The sequence below is a fragment of the Salmo trutta genome, chromosome 9 (assembly GCF_901001165.1).
Source record: "Salmo trutta chromosome 9, fSalTru1.1, whole genome shotgun sequence".
Lineage (NCBI taxonomy): Eukaryota > Metazoa > Chordata > Actinopteri > Salmoniformes > Salmonidae > Salmo > Salmo trutta.
The window spans coordinates 18,114,046-18,130,878 of NC_042965.1; the positions used below are offsets into that span (position 1 = coordinate 18,114,046).

The 16,833-nt window shown below is 43.0% G+C and overlaps 1 protein-coding gene across 2 annotated transcripts in view; it reads right to left on the bottom strand.

Moving 5' to 3' along the window:
- Positions 1-2,935: 2,935 nt before the first annotated feature.
- Positions 2,936-16,833, bottom strand: part of LOC115200082 (dedicator of cytokinesis protein 5) — a 33,382-nt gene continuing 19,484 nt past the window's right edge. Inside the window, exons 23-51 of one of the 2 annotated variants that reach the window (XM_029762798.1) lie at positions 16,709-16,814; positions 16,296-16,366; positions 16,076-16,182; positions 15,829-15,965; positions 15,604-15,699; positions 15,217-15,315; positions 14,690-14,860; positions 14,460-14,560; positions 14,228-14,286; positions 13,819-13,973; positions 13,611-13,696; positions 13,305-13,461; positions 13,017-13,057; positions 12,595-12,685; positions 12,329-12,448; positions 11,648-11,737; positions 10,709-10,813; positions 10,140-10,281; positions 9,798-9,879; positions 9,627-9,711; positions 8,169-8,255; positions 7,805-7,981; positions 7,529-7,612; positions 7,299-7,436; positions 6,907-7,067; positions 5,633-5,783; positions 5,363-5,513; positions 5,051-5,160; positions 2,936-4,952 (exon numbers count right to left, since the gene is read on the bottom strand). In XM_029762798.1, coding sequence (XP_029618658.1) covers positions 4,848-4,952; positions 5,051-5,160; positions 5,363-5,513; positions 5,633-5,783; positions 6,907-7,067; positions 7,299-7,436; positions 7,529-7,612; positions 7,805-7,981; positions 8,169-8,255; positions 9,627-9,711; positions 9,798-9,879; positions 10,140-10,281; positions 10,709-10,813; positions 11,648-11,737; positions 12,329-12,448; positions 12,595-12,685; positions 13,017-13,057; positions 13,305-13,461; positions 13,611-13,696; positions 13,819-13,973; positions 14,228-14,286; positions 14,460-14,560; positions 14,690-14,860; positions 15,217-15,315; positions 15,604-15,699; positions 15,829-15,965; positions 16,076-16,182; positions 16,296-16,366; positions 16,709-16,814 — 3,265 coding nt within the window. In that variant the 3' untranslated portion in view covers positions 2,936-4,847. Of the gene's footprint in view, positions 4,953-5,050; positions 5,161-5,362; positions 5,517-5,632; positions 5,784-6,906; positions 7,068-7,298; positions 7,437-7,528; positions 7,613-7,804; positions 7,982-8,168; positions 8,256-9,626; positions 9,712-9,797; positions 9,880-10,139; positions 10,282-10,708; positions 10,814-11,647; positions 11,738-12,328; positions 12,449-12,594; positions 12,686-13,016; positions 13,058-13,304; positions 13,462-13,610; positions 13,697-13,818; positions 13,974-14,227; positions 14,287-14,459; positions 14,561-14,689; positions 14,861-15,216; positions 15,316-15,603; positions 15,700-15,828; positions 15,966-16,075; positions 16,183-16,295; positions 16,367-16,708; positions 16,815-16,833 lie in introns of both variants that reach the window. The other variant, XM_029762797.1, reaches the window with a different exon arrangement.

Sequence of the window (16,833 nt, forward strand, 5' to 3'; positions counted from 1 at the left end):
TTTGCAACGCCAGGGTTGTGTGTTTGATTCCCACAGGGGACCAGTACGGAAAAAAAAAATAATAATAAAAATTGTAAAAATGTATGAAATGTTTGAAATGTATGCATTCACTACCGAAAGTCGCTCTGGATAAACTTCTGCTAAATGACTAAAATGTAAAGCCATGACATCATTTTCTGGAATTTTCCAAGCTGTTTAAAGGCACAGTCAACTTAGTGTATGTAAACGTTTGACCCACTGGAATTGTGATACAGTGAATTATAAGTGAGATAATCTGTCTGTAAACAATTGTTGGAGAAATTACTTGTGTCATGCACAAAGTACATGTCCTAACCGACTTGCCAAAACTATAGTTTGTTAACAAGAAATTTGTGGAGTGGTTGAAAAACAAGTTTTAATGACCTAAGTGTATGTAAACCGACTTCCGACTTCTACTGTATTCGTCAAATTGTACTATCAACATTTCTGGTTTTATCTTAGAGCACCTAAATAAGCTGGTGGACATTGTTTAGAGAACCAACAGCACCATGCAAGGAGCCAATAAGGTGGATATCTGGGCCGTAACTGGCCTGATGGCTGTCCTCACCATGTTCTTTGTTCACCTGGCCATCCATCTCCAGCACATGAAGACCAGTACCAAATGTTTCCACGCGCCCAAGCTGGACTCTGAGATGCGGGTGATAAACATGACACTGGTACTGCTGGTTGCTCTATATGTACTATCAGGTAATGGTGAAGAAAGAGAATGCCATTCTGCTCTCTTTCCTCTTCTATATCACTTTCAGTGCCTTGGTTCTTATCTATGGTAAGAAGACCTTCTGGAAGGTTCTCCTCCACTCTTACAATGTCTGCCTGGATGAGTTTCCCTGTCGGTCCTGGCTGAAGGTGCCAGAGACCAAACGCAAAACCAGCTCTGCTCACACAGTCAAACACTGAGGTCAGACCAGGGTAGGCAGTGGGCTGGCGTACATTTAACGTGTTTGGATAGTATGGGTTTAGAGCCATCTGCTTGTCTGACCACTTCACTTCATTTCATCATTAGGTTAAATGCGTTTCTTATTTTTCCAGTCATGAAACTATAATAGATCGTTTTTAAGCTATTTATCCACGTTATTTTATAATAGCCCTGTCTCTGTTTAATGTTATCAGTTTAATTAAGCAGTTTTTATGTGGTGTAGTTAAGTCATGATAATAAACAGTAGTTCAAGCCCTGGATGCTGATTGGCTGAAAGCCATGGTATATGAGAGAATATGGAGGCGAAAGAAACCGGTTTACAAAAGCAATAAGGCACCTCGGCGGTTTGTGCTATTTTGGCCAATATATCACGGCAAAGGGCTATATCCAGGCACTCCGTAAGAACAGCCCTTAGCCGTGGTATATTGGCCAAATACCACACCCATTCGGGCCTTATTGCTTCAATAACCTCCCGTGTCTTTTGCCATTATAGATATTAAGATTTACAGGCCTTATTAATATCATGGCTAGTCATTTTGGGGCCTTTGCCACAGCCTGTTTCTCTGATCTCAACAGCTAATATCCAGTGTGTTTCTGAGAGCATAGCGAATGGGATTAAAATGGTTCAGTAAATTGTTCTGACATCTATAACCAGGTCATTAGCATAACAACCAAACAATACACTCCACCAATCAAACTGCATTTGGGAAGTGTAAACAAATATTTTGCTGAAAATCTGTGTCATGTACAGTGGATGAATATATGTTCTGTAGAACCTCTGCTCACAAATCTAAAATATAAAGACAAATATGTGACAGCCATATGATCTTTCATAATTCAGCAACACTGACAATACCCCATTGCTACATTCTCTCTAGCACCATCTAGTGAAGTCTAATATGGAGATACACAGGGGTATTTCTGATCATTCAACTGCACTTAAAGGAAAACTCCACCCCAAAAAACGATTTTTTTGGTATTTGTTTCATTAGTCCATTGTTGACATAGTCCCAAAATGATTTGCTTGTCAGCAATCAGGTTTTCAAGATATGTAACTTTCCAAATACAGAAATCATCCCCCGTATGATGCAAACTCAAGTTAGTTTTTGGGTGGAGTTTTCATTTAAGTCTACTTCTGTTTATTGGTCAATGGCCTGTAGTTAGGACTCGGAGGACTTTTATATCCTGGAGATCTGGTTAAATATTGACGATAAAAACCAGGTCTAATGAAACTCGTTCATGGATGAGCGAATATCACAGGGCAGCTTGGAAGCATCACTTCTTTAGTCATGTGACTCGGGGACTACAGGGAGAGTGATATCCTGTCCCCCAGTATCTGACAGGAAGGAAGAGGCCATTAGGAGGCCAGATTACCAAGACCAGTATCTACATATCACACAGGGCCTACTGCAATAAATTACACTTGTAGTAAAACTCCCTCCCCAGCCAACACTACTGTACAGAAACAGACTGCTTTCACATATAGGGAGCAGTCTTGTGTTATACTACAGTCCACTTTAAGAAACAATGTTGTGATCTTGATACATTTAATACCGCTATGAAGAATGTTCTCTTTCTCAATGCAGAACATAAAAATAAAGCATGAATATGACTGAAGCAGAATTACATGTAGAACCTCTGGTATCTCAATGAAATTACTGCCAGACATAAATTCTCACATTCCACATCACTATTTACCGGAATTAAAATTAGGCTTTGCGTGACAGAATGAAAAGAATCTCACTGTCATACCATCTCCCCAGACGTCAAGGTCCTTCATTATCCTCTCAATTATCACATAATTATTCATAAAAAATGTATAATGAAGTTCCAACTAGTGCCTGATATGTCCTTGATAAGAGATAAGGGATGACACCGGCAATAGATATGAGTACAGGATAATGATTCTAAGAACTTCTGCTGAGGACAGAGGCTGGTTGTCTAGCCTTCTGTAACAATACCTTCTACAATTCAAAGGAGCAGTTTGTTAAATTCTTTATTTTTGTTTGGTCGGATTTACAAGTTTTATTGGTAAAAAAATTTATATATTACATCTCTCCATGCTACTATAAAGCTTTAAATCTCTTTACAAATATTTGTTCTGATCATTGTTAGAAAAACTCATTCAAAAAATATTAGCTCCCTTCTAAAATATCTGTGATCCCTGGAAATAGTCAAACTAAAATACTGACTCATTCTTGCACTACATACATGAAAACGGTCATTTCTGAAAGAGATTACATGCATAGATGAGCAATTCAGAGGACAAAGAGAGCATTGCATTGTTTTGAAAAGAACAACTATATGAGACCGAATAATACAAAACAATGTATATACTGATATAGAAATCAAGTTGAAATGTTCACTGTTGAAAGTAGACTTATGTTAATGACCATGTTTCTAACTGTCCAATTCAAGTTGCTTGATGAGCGCATACCAATTAACTTGAAACAAAAAAATAAAAATTCAAAAAATTCAAAAAAAAAAAAAAAAAAAAAAATCACTGAAATAAGTTAAAGTAATACAACAATGAATCAATAAAAGCCTAATAAAATGAAACTATGAAATGCACCAGGACTTGGGAAAGAAAAAATACCGCCAACCCTAAACAGATTATTGAGTTTGTGCCATACCGTGTTAAAATGACAACTTGCTAAATATATCAAGCTGATTTGTATAGAAAGCAAGAGTTCAAGACATACAGTATTTTGTTCTTATAAAACGTCAAAAATATACAATTTAAAAAAATCTAATTTACATGAATTCTTCCAGTGCATGTCTCTAAAGATTCTGAAATCATTGAGGTACTATCTTAGTGTGCTTTCATCACACAAATATGTAATGCATAGTTACTCAGTATTTATGAGTTAGCCAAGGTTATTCAATGTGACTATCGTCCACAAACGTATTTGGGGGGGAAGTTCCATTTTGATTACAAATCTCAATTCCCCCAAAAAGGACTACTACGCATGTACCACCTATGATCTATGACTGGGTCGAGGGAACCAAAAAGTCATCCAGGGTCGCAACCATAGATTTAGACTATATAATCAACAACAATAGAATCAAAGTCTGTTGAAAATCAGTTCTGAGTCACAGACCAAATTCCCTGCTCTTGATCAGCAATAGTGATTCTAATATAAAAAGGTTTTCACCTAGCTATATCACATAATAAAACATGAAAATGCAGTCACCGCCTGTGATTTTCTTGATGAATCCTGTGCTTTTCTTGATGAATCCTGTGCTTTTCTTGATAAATGCCCAAAACAGGCACTGGAAATTATTAATAGTCCAGTGTGATTCCAACACATAATGACAAAAGACAAAATTGAAGTTTTGGTCATTCCTTATCCTAGCAGTGATATTCCCAAAATATATACTACACTATATACAACAACATCTCAAAGACCCTTGGGAAATATGCTAAGGTCATTGTTATTATTGCTTTTTCAGAAATATATACACTTCTCAAATCATGAATTAAATCCACCTTTATCTAATTCCCCATTCCCAGGAAACTAGACTATAAATGGACTCTCCTCAAAATATGAAAAGGCGTGTGACCCAATGCGCCATGGCTTACAAAGACATCTGTCACACTCCATTTTACAACATACCATTCAATTACTTTAGTATGGAAACAATTATGCTTCTGTTTCTTAGAGATTCACAGAGCACACACATAACACGTACCAGTTTGTTGGAATAACTCGTAGTAAGTATCAGAAATATCAATTGTTGACATGTAATTCTGAAGTACATAACAGGTAAAAGTACTGGTCCTGAAATAGTACTGTAATAAAGTGCTACAGTACCACAAGATGAACCAAACCCTTATCCCAGGCAGCAGGTCTCTGAACCAGATGAGAGGGGCTGTCCGGGTGGAGGATCCTCACTGAGGATTATTCTCGTAGGAGCCAGGGAACATAGACTTCCTGGTTTTAGGAGGAGGTGGAGGGGGCTTGCTGTCAATTTTCTGAGGCAGAGGAGGGTGGAACTATGGAGAGACCGGGGAAAAAATGATCATGTTAAAAATATTCTGTTTCACAATGTGCATTTTACTAAAAAATATAGATGTTTTCAGTGAAGATGTACCTCAAGGGAGTTGTCAAACATCTCATGGGGATGTTTCTTTGGTGGCATGGGTGGGGGTGTTCCGGGAGTGTCAGTGGTGGCATCATTATCACCGGGGAGAGATGAATAAGCTGCAGAGAGAGTGACAAAACACACATTTTAGGCTGCATGACAGCTAAAACTATTTGTGTGTGAACTACATGGACAAGAGGTAAGGGATCCTAAACAGGGTTCTATATTTCTGTGTGCAGGGTGAAGCTGTAAGCATTTCTTTAAGGTTGTGTAGGATAGGCTGCTTTGTAGGTATGCTTTGTGTGTAACTAAGCTACATACTGGAGCTGTGAGGAGTCTGAGGAGAGGCTGGCAGGGGGCTGAGAGGGTTGTCAAGGCTGAGCTGAGAGGAGACACCCTGGAACAGAGACAGGGTCAGGCGACGGTCCCCAAACTGCAGACTTTTGGGTCTCTGCGGCTTCTCTGGAAGGGTCTGCTAAGGAGTAAAGTACAAAGATACTACAGCCCTCCTTGAAATCACAGTCAAGTAATTACTGCGAATGTATTAGCCATTTGTGCCTTAGTGCATGAGCCAAAAATTGTTGTAGTTACCTCATCTATGTCTGGCTGTCTCTCCACCAAAACCTGTGACTTGCTCACACTCCATTCTTTTCGGTTCTTTCGACAGATCCGGTTGTCATCCTCAGAGCGGGACAACATCGAGGCCCGGCGATCGTTGGCGGTGTCACGGGACAACAGTGAACTGATGATGGATATCAGGACAGGGAGAGAGACAAGGGGGAGGTGTACAGTTAGAGGGTTATACTGGCATGTGCAAGACTTCAGAATGTCACACTGTGAGATGTGAAAAAGCACAGACAAATAATCCTTACAAACATAGCAACACAAATAGACTACACCAGAGTAGCCCAAGAGGGAGACAAACACAGGAAGGGAGGAGGGAGGGAGGAGGGGGAATGACTCCTTGGAAGAGGAGGAAGGATGAAGGGAGTGGAGGGACTGACTCCGGGGAGGGGGGAGGAGGGGGACTGACTCCGGGGAGGTGGAAAAAGGATGGTGGAGGGGGACTGACTCCTGGTCGGAGGAGAAAGGATGGTGGAGGGGGACTGACTCCTGGGAGGTGGAGAAAGGATGGTGGAGGGGGACTGACTCCTGGGAGGTGGAGAAAGGATGGTGGAGGGGGACTGACTCCTGGGAGGTGGAGAAAGGATGGTGGAGGGGGACTGACTCCTGGGAGGTGGAGAAAGGATGGTGGAGGGGGACTGACTCCGGGGAGGAGGAGAAAGGATGGTGGAGGGGGACTGACTCCTGGTCGGAGGAGAAAGGATGGTGGAGGGGGACTGACTCCTGGTCGGAGGAGAAAGGATGGTGGAGGGGGACTGACTCCTGGTCGGAGGAGAAAGGATGGTGGAGGGGGACTGACTCCTGGTCGGAGGAGAAAGGATGGTGGAGGGGGACTGACTCCTGGTCGGAGGAGAAAGGATGGTGGAGGGGGACTGACTCCTGGTCGGAGGAGAAAGGATGGTGGAGGGGGACTGACTCCTGGGAGGAGGGAGGAGGGGGACTGACTCCTGGGAGGTGGAGAAAGGATGGTGGAGGGGGACTGACTCCTGGGAGGAGGGAGGAGGGGGACTGACTTCAGGGAGGAGGAGAAAGGATGGTGGAGGGGGACTGACTCCTGGTCGGAGGAGAAAGGATGGTGGAGGGGGACTGACTCCTGGGAGGTGGGAGGAGGGAGGAGGGGGACTGACTCCTGGTCGGAGGAGAAAGGATGGTGGAGGGGGACTGACTCCTGGGAGGAGGAGAAAGGATGGTGGAGGGGGACTGACTCCTGGAAGGAGGGAGGAGGAAGGAGGGGGACTGACTCCTGGGAGGAGGGTCGGGAGGGTCCGTTAGAGGAGGTGGAGCTGCTGGAGAGGCCTGAGGTGGTGGAGACAGTGGACATGCGGCGCAGGGTGGAGGACAGGATGTAGGGCATCACTACGGAGCCCACACGACTCTTCTTCCTTTCAGTGAGAGAGCAGGGCTGGGACACACAAATGGGATTAAACATCATCAGGAAACTTGGCAGGGGCTAAGCGGAATGACAGGCAAAACACTAACAACAATAGAGTGCCATAAGCAAGATTTATGGTCCTGCAGCAATATAATGTACACTCTGCTTTGAATGAGGGAAGTTTGATAGGGAGGCAGAGGAGCCAATAGCTAAATTTGGCACACTCTTACATTAAATAAGAGTTTGCCATTGGAAACTGACCAGGGTTATGACGCCGTAATGCTTCTCCACTCTCTCCCGCAGGTCTGAGAAACAGGTGAGCAGGCGGTTGTGTAAGGGCTTCAGCTGCTCAGTGGATTTCTCTCCGTGGATTCGGATCCCATCAGCCAGGAGAGGGATCTGAGGGGAGAGGAGGAGGGAGCCTCTGTTCTTATAGCAGGTACTGTATGTCTAAGTACAGGTTCAACAACAAGGAGAAAATTACGATTTACCTGGAGGGCAATAAGATGTTTGAGGACCTCAATGCTCTCAAGGTCGTCTGGGTGTTCATGCATGTAGGTGTCAGTGAAGAATGCCTGTAGAGACAGAAAGGGGGTGGAAACAAGTTTATCATTTTGAGACATGAAGATGTTGTCATATGCATATTAAATACTAACTAAAATAACAGTGACCTAGAAAATAAGAATATCAGGTTACAAATCTTCAATGAAATGTGAGACAAAATTGTATAGGATTCAAGCTCCTAGGTAGTAATAGTCAAGTCAAACCTTCTCATAGTTGGAGTAGCCACCCATGACGGCAGGGTCAACAATGCCATTGAGCATCATGGAGAGTGGGTGGACGGACGTGGAGCTGTCACAGGCCTGCTGCTGCACCAGGTTACTGAGCTTCTCATTGGCCATCTCCATGGTCTCCACAGCATTCTGTAGAGGGCTAATCTCCTCCTGACCAGTAGGAAAACCAGGAGAGGTGAGGAGACATCAAAGTGTAAAAGACCAAATTGGGTGAGTAGGAACTATTTGCTATGGGTGGTAGGGAGTACTCAACAGCGTTTAGATTAAACATACAGCACATTAACACCCGTACGTTTGTCTTACTGTGATTGTCATTATCATTACTGAGAGAACTTACAACAGAGATGGACTTCACTTCAAACCATTTGAGAATCCCTGGGAAGTGATAGGTTGTGATGTAAGTTGTCCTCTCGATCCACATGGTCTGTAACATGAGGCGGAAAATATGAATGAATGGTCAACAACACAAATGTTTTGAGCAACAACCTCTTGTATTCAACTGCTAATCAAAAAGGAACACCTATGTCAGAATGCTGTTGATTGACTACAGATCAGCGTTCAACACCACAGTGCCCACAAAGCGCATCACTAAGCTAAGGACCCTGGGACTAAACACCTCCCTCTGCAACTGGATCCTGAACTTCCTGATGAGCCGCCCCCAGGTGGTAAGGGTAGGCAACAACATCTGCCACGCTGATCCTCAACACTGTGGCCCCTCAGGGGTGAGTGCTTAGTCCCCTCCTGTGTTCCCTGTTCAGCCACGACTGCGTGGCCAAGCACGACTCCAGCACCATCATTAAGTTTGCTAACGACACAACAGTGGTAGGCCTGATCACTGGAAACGTAAGACAGCCTATAGGGAGGAGGTCAGAGACCTGGCAGTGTCGTGCCAGGACAACACCCTTTCCCTCAACGTGAGCAAGACAAAGGAGATGATTGTGGACTAAAGGAGAAGGAGGGCCGAACACACCCCATTCTCATCGACGGGGCTGTAGTGGAGCAGGTTGAGAGCTTCAAGTTCCTTGGTGTCCACATCACCAACAAACTATCACGGTCCAAACACACCAAAACATCGTGAAGAGGGCACAACAACACCTTTCCCCCTCAGGAGACTGAAAAGATTTGGCATGGGTCCCCAGATCATCAAAAAGTTATACAGCTGCACCATCGAGAGGAAGTGCATACGGCTCAGTACATCACTGGGGCCAAGCTTCCTGCCATCCAGGACCTATATACTAGGCGGTGTCAGAGGAAGACCCCAAAAAATTGTCCAAGACACCTCCCACCCAAATTATCGACTATTTTCTCTGCTACCGCACGGCAAGCGGTAACGGAGCGAGTCTAGGTCCAAAAGGCTCCTTAACAGCTGCTACCACCAGGCCATAAGACTGCTGAACAATTAATCAAATGGCCACCCGGACTATTTACATTGACCCCCCTTTTGTTTTTACACTGCTGCTACTCACTGTTTATTATCTATACATAGTCACTTTACCTTTACCTACACGCATATTGACTCGGTACCGGTACCCCCTTTATATAGCCTCGTTACTGTTATTTTATTGTGTTACTTTTTCTTTTCTTTTTTTAGTTCATTTAGTAAATATTTTCTTAACTCTATTTCTTGAACTACATTGTTGGTTAAGGGCTCGTAAGTAAGCATTTCATGTGACAAATAAAAATGTATTTGATTGGAAAAGGGCTACATTCCTGAGTTTAGAGTGTGTGCGTTAAATGGAGGAATTTGCCTTTGTTGGGGCTCTGCAGCATGGTGAGTTGTGTGCCAGGTACTCACTGCAAATTCATTGTCGGGGTCCTTTGCACCTTTCCTGAAGGGTCTGGAATACTGGAACTGGTCCACTTCATTGGTTCTGTAGTAGCTGGGAGAGGAAGAGGGACAAACAAATGACTTGCATGAGTAAGAACTAAGAAAATGTATTCAACCACAAGCTGTTGTGTTCCTTACTTCAGGATCTGCTCAGGAACCCCCTTGTCTTTGAACTGGGCGGGCACAGTAAGGACTGGCTTGACTGTAAAACACTGGATGTCTGTGAAGAGCAGGTAAGGATAGGACTGTGTATTATTAAAAAACGAAAGCCTTTTTAGTGCTGTAGGGGAAAACGGAGACGGGGGCCAGAGGTTTACTGGCTCAAAATTGTCCTTGAAAAAGGTATAATAAGACTTACTTTTAAATGGGAAATACATCAAATGAATAATGTCCTGACTAGAAGCATTAACACCAATTAACATTTAAATAGCATTCATAGCTGGGAGCGTGAGGGCATGCTGCAACAGGCCTAAAGGATACGCTGTCCTTGGGAGTTACAGATGTTGTCCCCAGGGGGCGCTGTGCTGGTCATCCTGGCTGCATTGGGGAACTGCGACAGCAGCTTCAGACTGAAGTCCTCCAGCCACTCATACTCCTTACCACGGTAGATGAACACTTTGTTCTATATGAGCAAATCCATTCAAAGATATGGTGAGTCTCCATATACGGTAGCAAATTAAATATGAACGATAGGATTTAATTAGAACGTTGTTATTGAATGACATGCTACAGAAAATGTCAAAGATGGACTGTGGTAGACAGGAATGTGCCACTCTGCCAAATAAAGGCTATTCTAACCGGAACCTGACAAGATCATGGAATGTATTCAATCCATAGAATCCCCCGCTGCTTTATGGAACTGATAACTAGTATCGCCTGCATGTTACATCATCATCGTGGAACATTTTTAATATTGACTATCATTTCATTTTATGGAGAGTTCCATAAGTAAAATGAATAAAAGGCACATAAATATATCTCAGGCGAATGAGACAGAACTTGAAATGTGCTACGGAGGCTGGATTTCTGAAAAGACGTAATAATCTTACCCTGAGGAAAGTGGGGAATCCAAGGCCATAGTATCCCACAGCAAAGTATTCTGGCTGAGGCCGCATGGCATGCATTATATTCTCATAGAACTGGGCTTGCTGTTTCTGTGTACAACAGTAGGGAGAGTATAGAGGCTATAGTAACAATGAGCTAAAATAACAGAGCCACAATCAGGAACACAGATAACATACAACAGGAAACACCTAAAATAGTGTAGAAGCTAACCAGTTCCCTGTGCACTTAACTTAGTTAAGTGTCAAAATGGGAGGATCCATAATGAACATAGATTCATAGCAGTGTAGCAAAACAACTCCACTGCAGATAAGGACTGTTGAATACCACGATGACACAGTATTTACAAAAACATGACTTAAAATAGAGTATCACTTCATAATTAACTGAGTGTTACTTCCTAATGGCAGATGCCAGCATGTCAACCGGCAATGCATGGGTGGGACTATTGGATAAAAAGGTTTGACACAAGTGTGGCAGCAACTCCGATATCTTCCCCATTTCCTCAAATTGTTTCTGCAGTAATGGGTTCTTTTTTTCTTCAACTATCACTGTCATTTGGATTGAGCTAGCTGAAATGACTTTCTGTCTTAGACAATACATGGTCGTCCTAGCCATTGACAATGTATCGTGAACAATTTATTGGCATAATTAACTCCTAGTCTTTGTGGGCACTGAAAAGCATGTTAGTAGAGCAGTTGAACTGGTCCTATTGAAAAGGCCTCACACTAAATTCGCAGTGGGCTATCCCTTTCTGGCATTGTATGTGGCATTGTACAAGCATTCTTTTTTTACATGTAGAAACTAAGAGGATAATCATTTTGGGTTTTACTGTTTGCATGTTTTAGGGACAATTTCTATTTAGTAGTGACAATATTTTGATTAAATCTCAGACAAACACGATAGCAAATGATAAGTCCTCTTACCAGCAGCTGGCTAAGCTCCATGAAGTCGAACATCTGGTTCTCGTGCATCTTTGCCAGCTGTTTACCCATCTCAATGGCTTTCTCCCACATCTGAACAGATAAATGCAGCAGTTGGTAAAAAGACACGAGATGTGAACATGGTTTAGACATCACCATCTGTCCGTCACTAACACCTCTATTCAATCAAACCCTAACAGCAGGTTTCATCGTTGATGTACTGTGATGAACAGGAGAAATGTTTAGCCTAACCCAGAAACCTGGTTCCCATGTTTGATTGAATATGGCCCTCAGCTTCTTTTGTAGCAAATGAAACAGACACAAATATTTCTGACAGTAGCTCATATGGCATGTTCAGGGGTAAGTAGCATAGGATCTCTGACTACATATGCTGTCAAATATACTGGCACCCTTGCACGATTCACAACTTCTTCTCAAATAAGTTGACATTTTAAAAAACTTTTGTTGTTCCTACATGTATTTGTTCGATTCACAACAGCACAGAACCAAAACATTTCATAAAAAGTCCCAACATTATCTACTTTACAAGGTAAAAATAGCCATTCAACAATTTTTGAAAAGAGAAAACAGAACATTCTGCTCCATTGCAAAGTGCCAATATATTTGACCACATACGTACATCATGCTTCCTAATAGGGTCACTGGCTGAGGGTGGGAACTCACTTTGCCCTTGTCCAGGTTACAGATGATCTCCTGGAAGAGTCTCTCTTTGAGCTCCTGCTGGGTCCAGACATGTTTGCCATGACCGGGGATCAGATGTGGGGCACAGGGCTTGTCAGACCACTGAGGAGGGCAATGTACACAATACACAAAGTGCATTTAGTTTTCTAGTAATGTATGTTATAGTATGTTAACTGGAATTTTATGGAAAAAAGCCAAAGACGGTTGTTTTCATTGAAAGTCGAATTGAATGTTAATCTGAGTGAGACCTCAAGGAGTTCGGCGTGAAGTAACAGGGTGTATGCTGCCTCCGTGTAGTTCTCACAGACAAGGTGTAAATCCCTTAGCTTGTACAGATACCTGAGGACGAGGTCAGTATTTTAGAGTGATATCTAACAGATAATAGGTAGAATCTACCGCACACCCAAAGCTGATTTGTGAAGGTGCTGGAGGTAAAATGCAAAACTGGAGAAACAAAGAAAAAAAAGAGTCCCCGCACACTTTTGAATTATAGCTGAGCTTCGGTCAGTCGACCTTGCTCTGAAGAAGGTCGGCTGCCCGAAAGCTCAGTTAGAATTAAAATAAATTTGCATTTGACTGGAAGTGTGCAGAGACTTTTTCCTGTTTCTCCAGAGTGATGGCTAACAAAATGGGATGCAAAGAAGAGTATTCATTAAATCATCGGTCTCACCGAATGTAAATGTCTTCCCGTTTCTTCTCCTTGTAGAAGTTCTGTCACAACCAGAATAAAAACAGTGGCAAAACTCTGCTTTTGTACAATTGCTTGATAATATTTTTTGGGGGTTAAAATCAATTGGTTCAGTGTAGAAACATAACATCTTGATATAATATTCTTCTGAGGTGGCGAGTGTGGCTCAATCTTTCAGATTAGAGTTTGAGTTCTACATAAACCAGTCCGAGGTGTTAGTTAGCACCTGGTAGCTCTCCTGTCTCTTAGTGATGTACTGTAAGGGCATACCAGGACGTTGACGGTGCAGCTCATGCGGAGCTCAGGGCTCTCGTCATGTGTGATTGTGCGGTAGGCCAGTAGCTTCTCCAGCAGACTGCTGAGCAGCAGAGCCAGCTCCTCCCCTGACTGAGACAGGTATCTGTGCCTCCGGCAGTGCTCAAGTAGTCTACACAATACCAACAATGCAAAATGTCAATGAATGAGGGAGTTATATAGTCCTTATTTAGGTCTTGACTATGAAACCATGAGGTATGACTAATAAGAAAAAGGAATTAGCCTCTGAATGATTGGCAGGTTTATTGTCAGGGTGCTTACGTTTTCTCCAGCAGGATTTTGTACTGTTCATCCCCACGGCCTCCCTCTACCTCCTGATCCAACTTGGTGATCAGTTCATTCTCAAACTACAGGTACAGAAAGACAACAACAACAAAAATCTGCTCAGCCAAATACAGCTGGGAACCTCTGTTTGTACAGTAATACTGTAAAGCCAGACAGGAAGCACTACCGTGGGCAGCTATCTCACCATGTTAAACGTGCGGCTGGGAGTGAAGTTGTGCTCACACTGCATCATGTCAAAGAAGATGGGGATGGTGGCTTTCCTCAGCTCTGGCTCAGGCACCAGGGTAGCTTTTAGGATGGGCCCCACCATGGCCGGGATGAACTTCATCTTGTGGGGGCCTGAGGGATGCATAAAGTCAGAAGCAAAATGTTACACAAGCTCATTTGAAAGGGCAATAAGTGGCACTCCATTTTCATGCAAACAACAGGACAGTAAACTCATAAAGCGGTAAACAAAAAGCAGGCCACCACCATGAAACTAGGCAATAAAACATTGTCCTCAAAGCCTTTGCCACTGAACAGGCCATTATATAGATGTCTTAATTTGTTGAATTTCTGTCTTACAGAGATAACAACCACTGGACAGTCCTTACCAAGATTATACCACATATCTCTGATCTTAAAGCCAATGCTTTTCCTCATGTCTCCATACCTGTAACCACAACATAGAATTATACTACATACTGTAGAGCATATGCACACGAACTTACAGCATCATTTCATATACATAAAATTCAGTTCTCTGTGCACATTTTTATTTTGTATTATTAGTTTAAGGGAATCTGTATTTAAACTAATTGAACCAAAGGGGGAAAAAAAACATACTTGTTCAGTATTTTATTCCGTTTTTCTTGAGAGAAGGATTCCAGTTGCAATGACTTGTGGGTAAGGAATGCCACAGTCAAGTGGAAGTAGTTGTTCCAGAGCTGAAAATAAAATATGAAACGTTTTTACACAGACATTGGGACAATGATTGAGCTAAAGAAGTTTACATTAGCAGAGAGACACGGATATCTTTTGTCCACCCCATCAGCAGGTGGCAACTGGAGACCCACCTGCAGCTCAAAGTGGGTCTGGTCCATGAAGTACATGTTGAGGACCTCAGAGTACTGGTTGATGGCCCGCAGAAACACACCAATCTGCAGGAGGTTCATGGTCATCCAGTCGGAGGGGAAAACGTTCCCCATCAGGTCCTTAAACATGATGAATGTCTCCATCAGGAAGTCCTGTAGTGGGCCAGGGAGAGAACAGTTACCTTGCCTGTAGTGTAAGTACCTAGATGTATGCATCTCATGTCTGCACAAACATGTGGGGTTCTGTTTCTGACCAAGCCGATCGATTAGTAACATCCTGAACTACGCACAGCAGTCCCCTTGCATTTCTCATATTAGACCCACACAGCTCAGTAAAGAAGCAAGGACAGGGAGATCCTCCCGATGTTCCAAGTCAGTCCCATGAAATGTCTATAATCGATAATCACTTCAGGAGCAGTTACAAGCACCAGTGGTTGAATGCCAGCTATCGACTGGATGATTCAGGAAGAGTCATGCCCAGGGCAGGGGAAGTGTGCCGGCCCACTTACAATGATGTCTTGTCTGGTCTTGAAGGTGCTGATGTAGTGGGCGTAGTGCATGTCATCCATCTGCTTCAAGATGGCGGTCATGCAGGCTAGGTAATGACCCTGCCATTGAGATAACAGAGCATCAGTCACCTTAGTTGTAAAACTACTTTAGGTTCCCACATATAACATGTTTTATGCTTAGAAGCTAATTATAAGCTATCATTCATTGTTGCATGCTTATAAGTGCCGACTAAGTTATTTATAGGATGCATAGAAGCAGCTTTTCAGCACTGTGCCTTGTACATGTAAACTTAAAATAAATCTTTTCCAAATGAACAATTGAAAGTAACTTGACTTTTTCTTTTGAGTTAGACGAAGAACTGTCCGAGTACTGAGTATGAGTCTTACAATGAGAGTGGAGGTTCTGCTCATGCTGATGACAGTGCGATTGACCCTGCGAAGCAGCCGCTCCATAATCAGCTGGACATGGCCCCGGGTTGGACCCTGGGAAACAAACAGGTCAGATCAAAAATGAATGTATCAAAACCAATCCAGTTAAGAGTTATGGATGTCACGGATTTCAGTGTTTCTACTGGCAGAGATAGAGGTGTGCTATAGCCAGTAGCCACTCACCACATTCTTGCGGTCCAGGTTGTCCAGCACAGTGCTGAGCAGCTGAACACAGGCCTCGTGGTCTGGTTTATTGGAGTGGTCATCCAGCTGCCCACTCAGCTGGTCTGTCACCAGCGGCAAGAGGACATCTCGACACTCTGTGGGGGCAAAGAGGAATAGAGCCTATTCAAATGTGTCATCCTGCGGTTCTGTTTTTAAATAGAGATGATTCTAAAGTTATGTTTGAGCCAGAGAGGCACTACAGTACCTGATTGTTTGAAAAGGTCACTCTCCACCATCTTACACATGCAACCAAGTTTCTGGCGCACCAGCTGAGAGTCAGGGATGCTCTCAATGAACTTGGTCAAAAGAACACTAGTGAGAGAGAGACAGGATGAAATTCAGAAAGAGACAAGGACATTTTTATATACAGGAAAAAGTATAATTTCTGCAGATTCGACAGTTGAAAAGTCATTACAAGGAGTTACCTGAGCTCCACAGGATCAAAGACATTCTTGATGTCATTAATGATGGTGGGAAGGTATTTCAGTATCGCCCCCTGAAAAAGACGAAGGTCTCAAAAGTCTTTAAAAAAAGAACATGAGGGAAATATCACCGGATAAGGCTTCTGTGTTTTACAGCTCTAGTCAGCTCGAAAGTGTTTTAATTAACGTTCTTCTGCAGTTTATCAAGTAAAACTTTACTTCAACTATCTTTCACGAAGCCAGCATAAGGCTTCCATAAACATAGAAAGGGTAAGCTGGTTTGAACAGCTGACAATTATCAGAATAACACAGTAAATGTTGCATTACCAGGCTATGCCATGTTAACAGTGTGCATTAAAGAAGATGAAGTACCATGTAAGTGCCAATCCCAGTTTCTCTCCCCTAAACCAACTCACCTTTATCTTCACCCCCTCATCCAGTGGTCTGTCCATGAGTGTGTTGAAGGACAGGAAGAGTGTCCGTATGGAGTTGAAGAAAGCATCCTCACTGGTCCCATAGAATCTGAGTAAACAAAATAAGG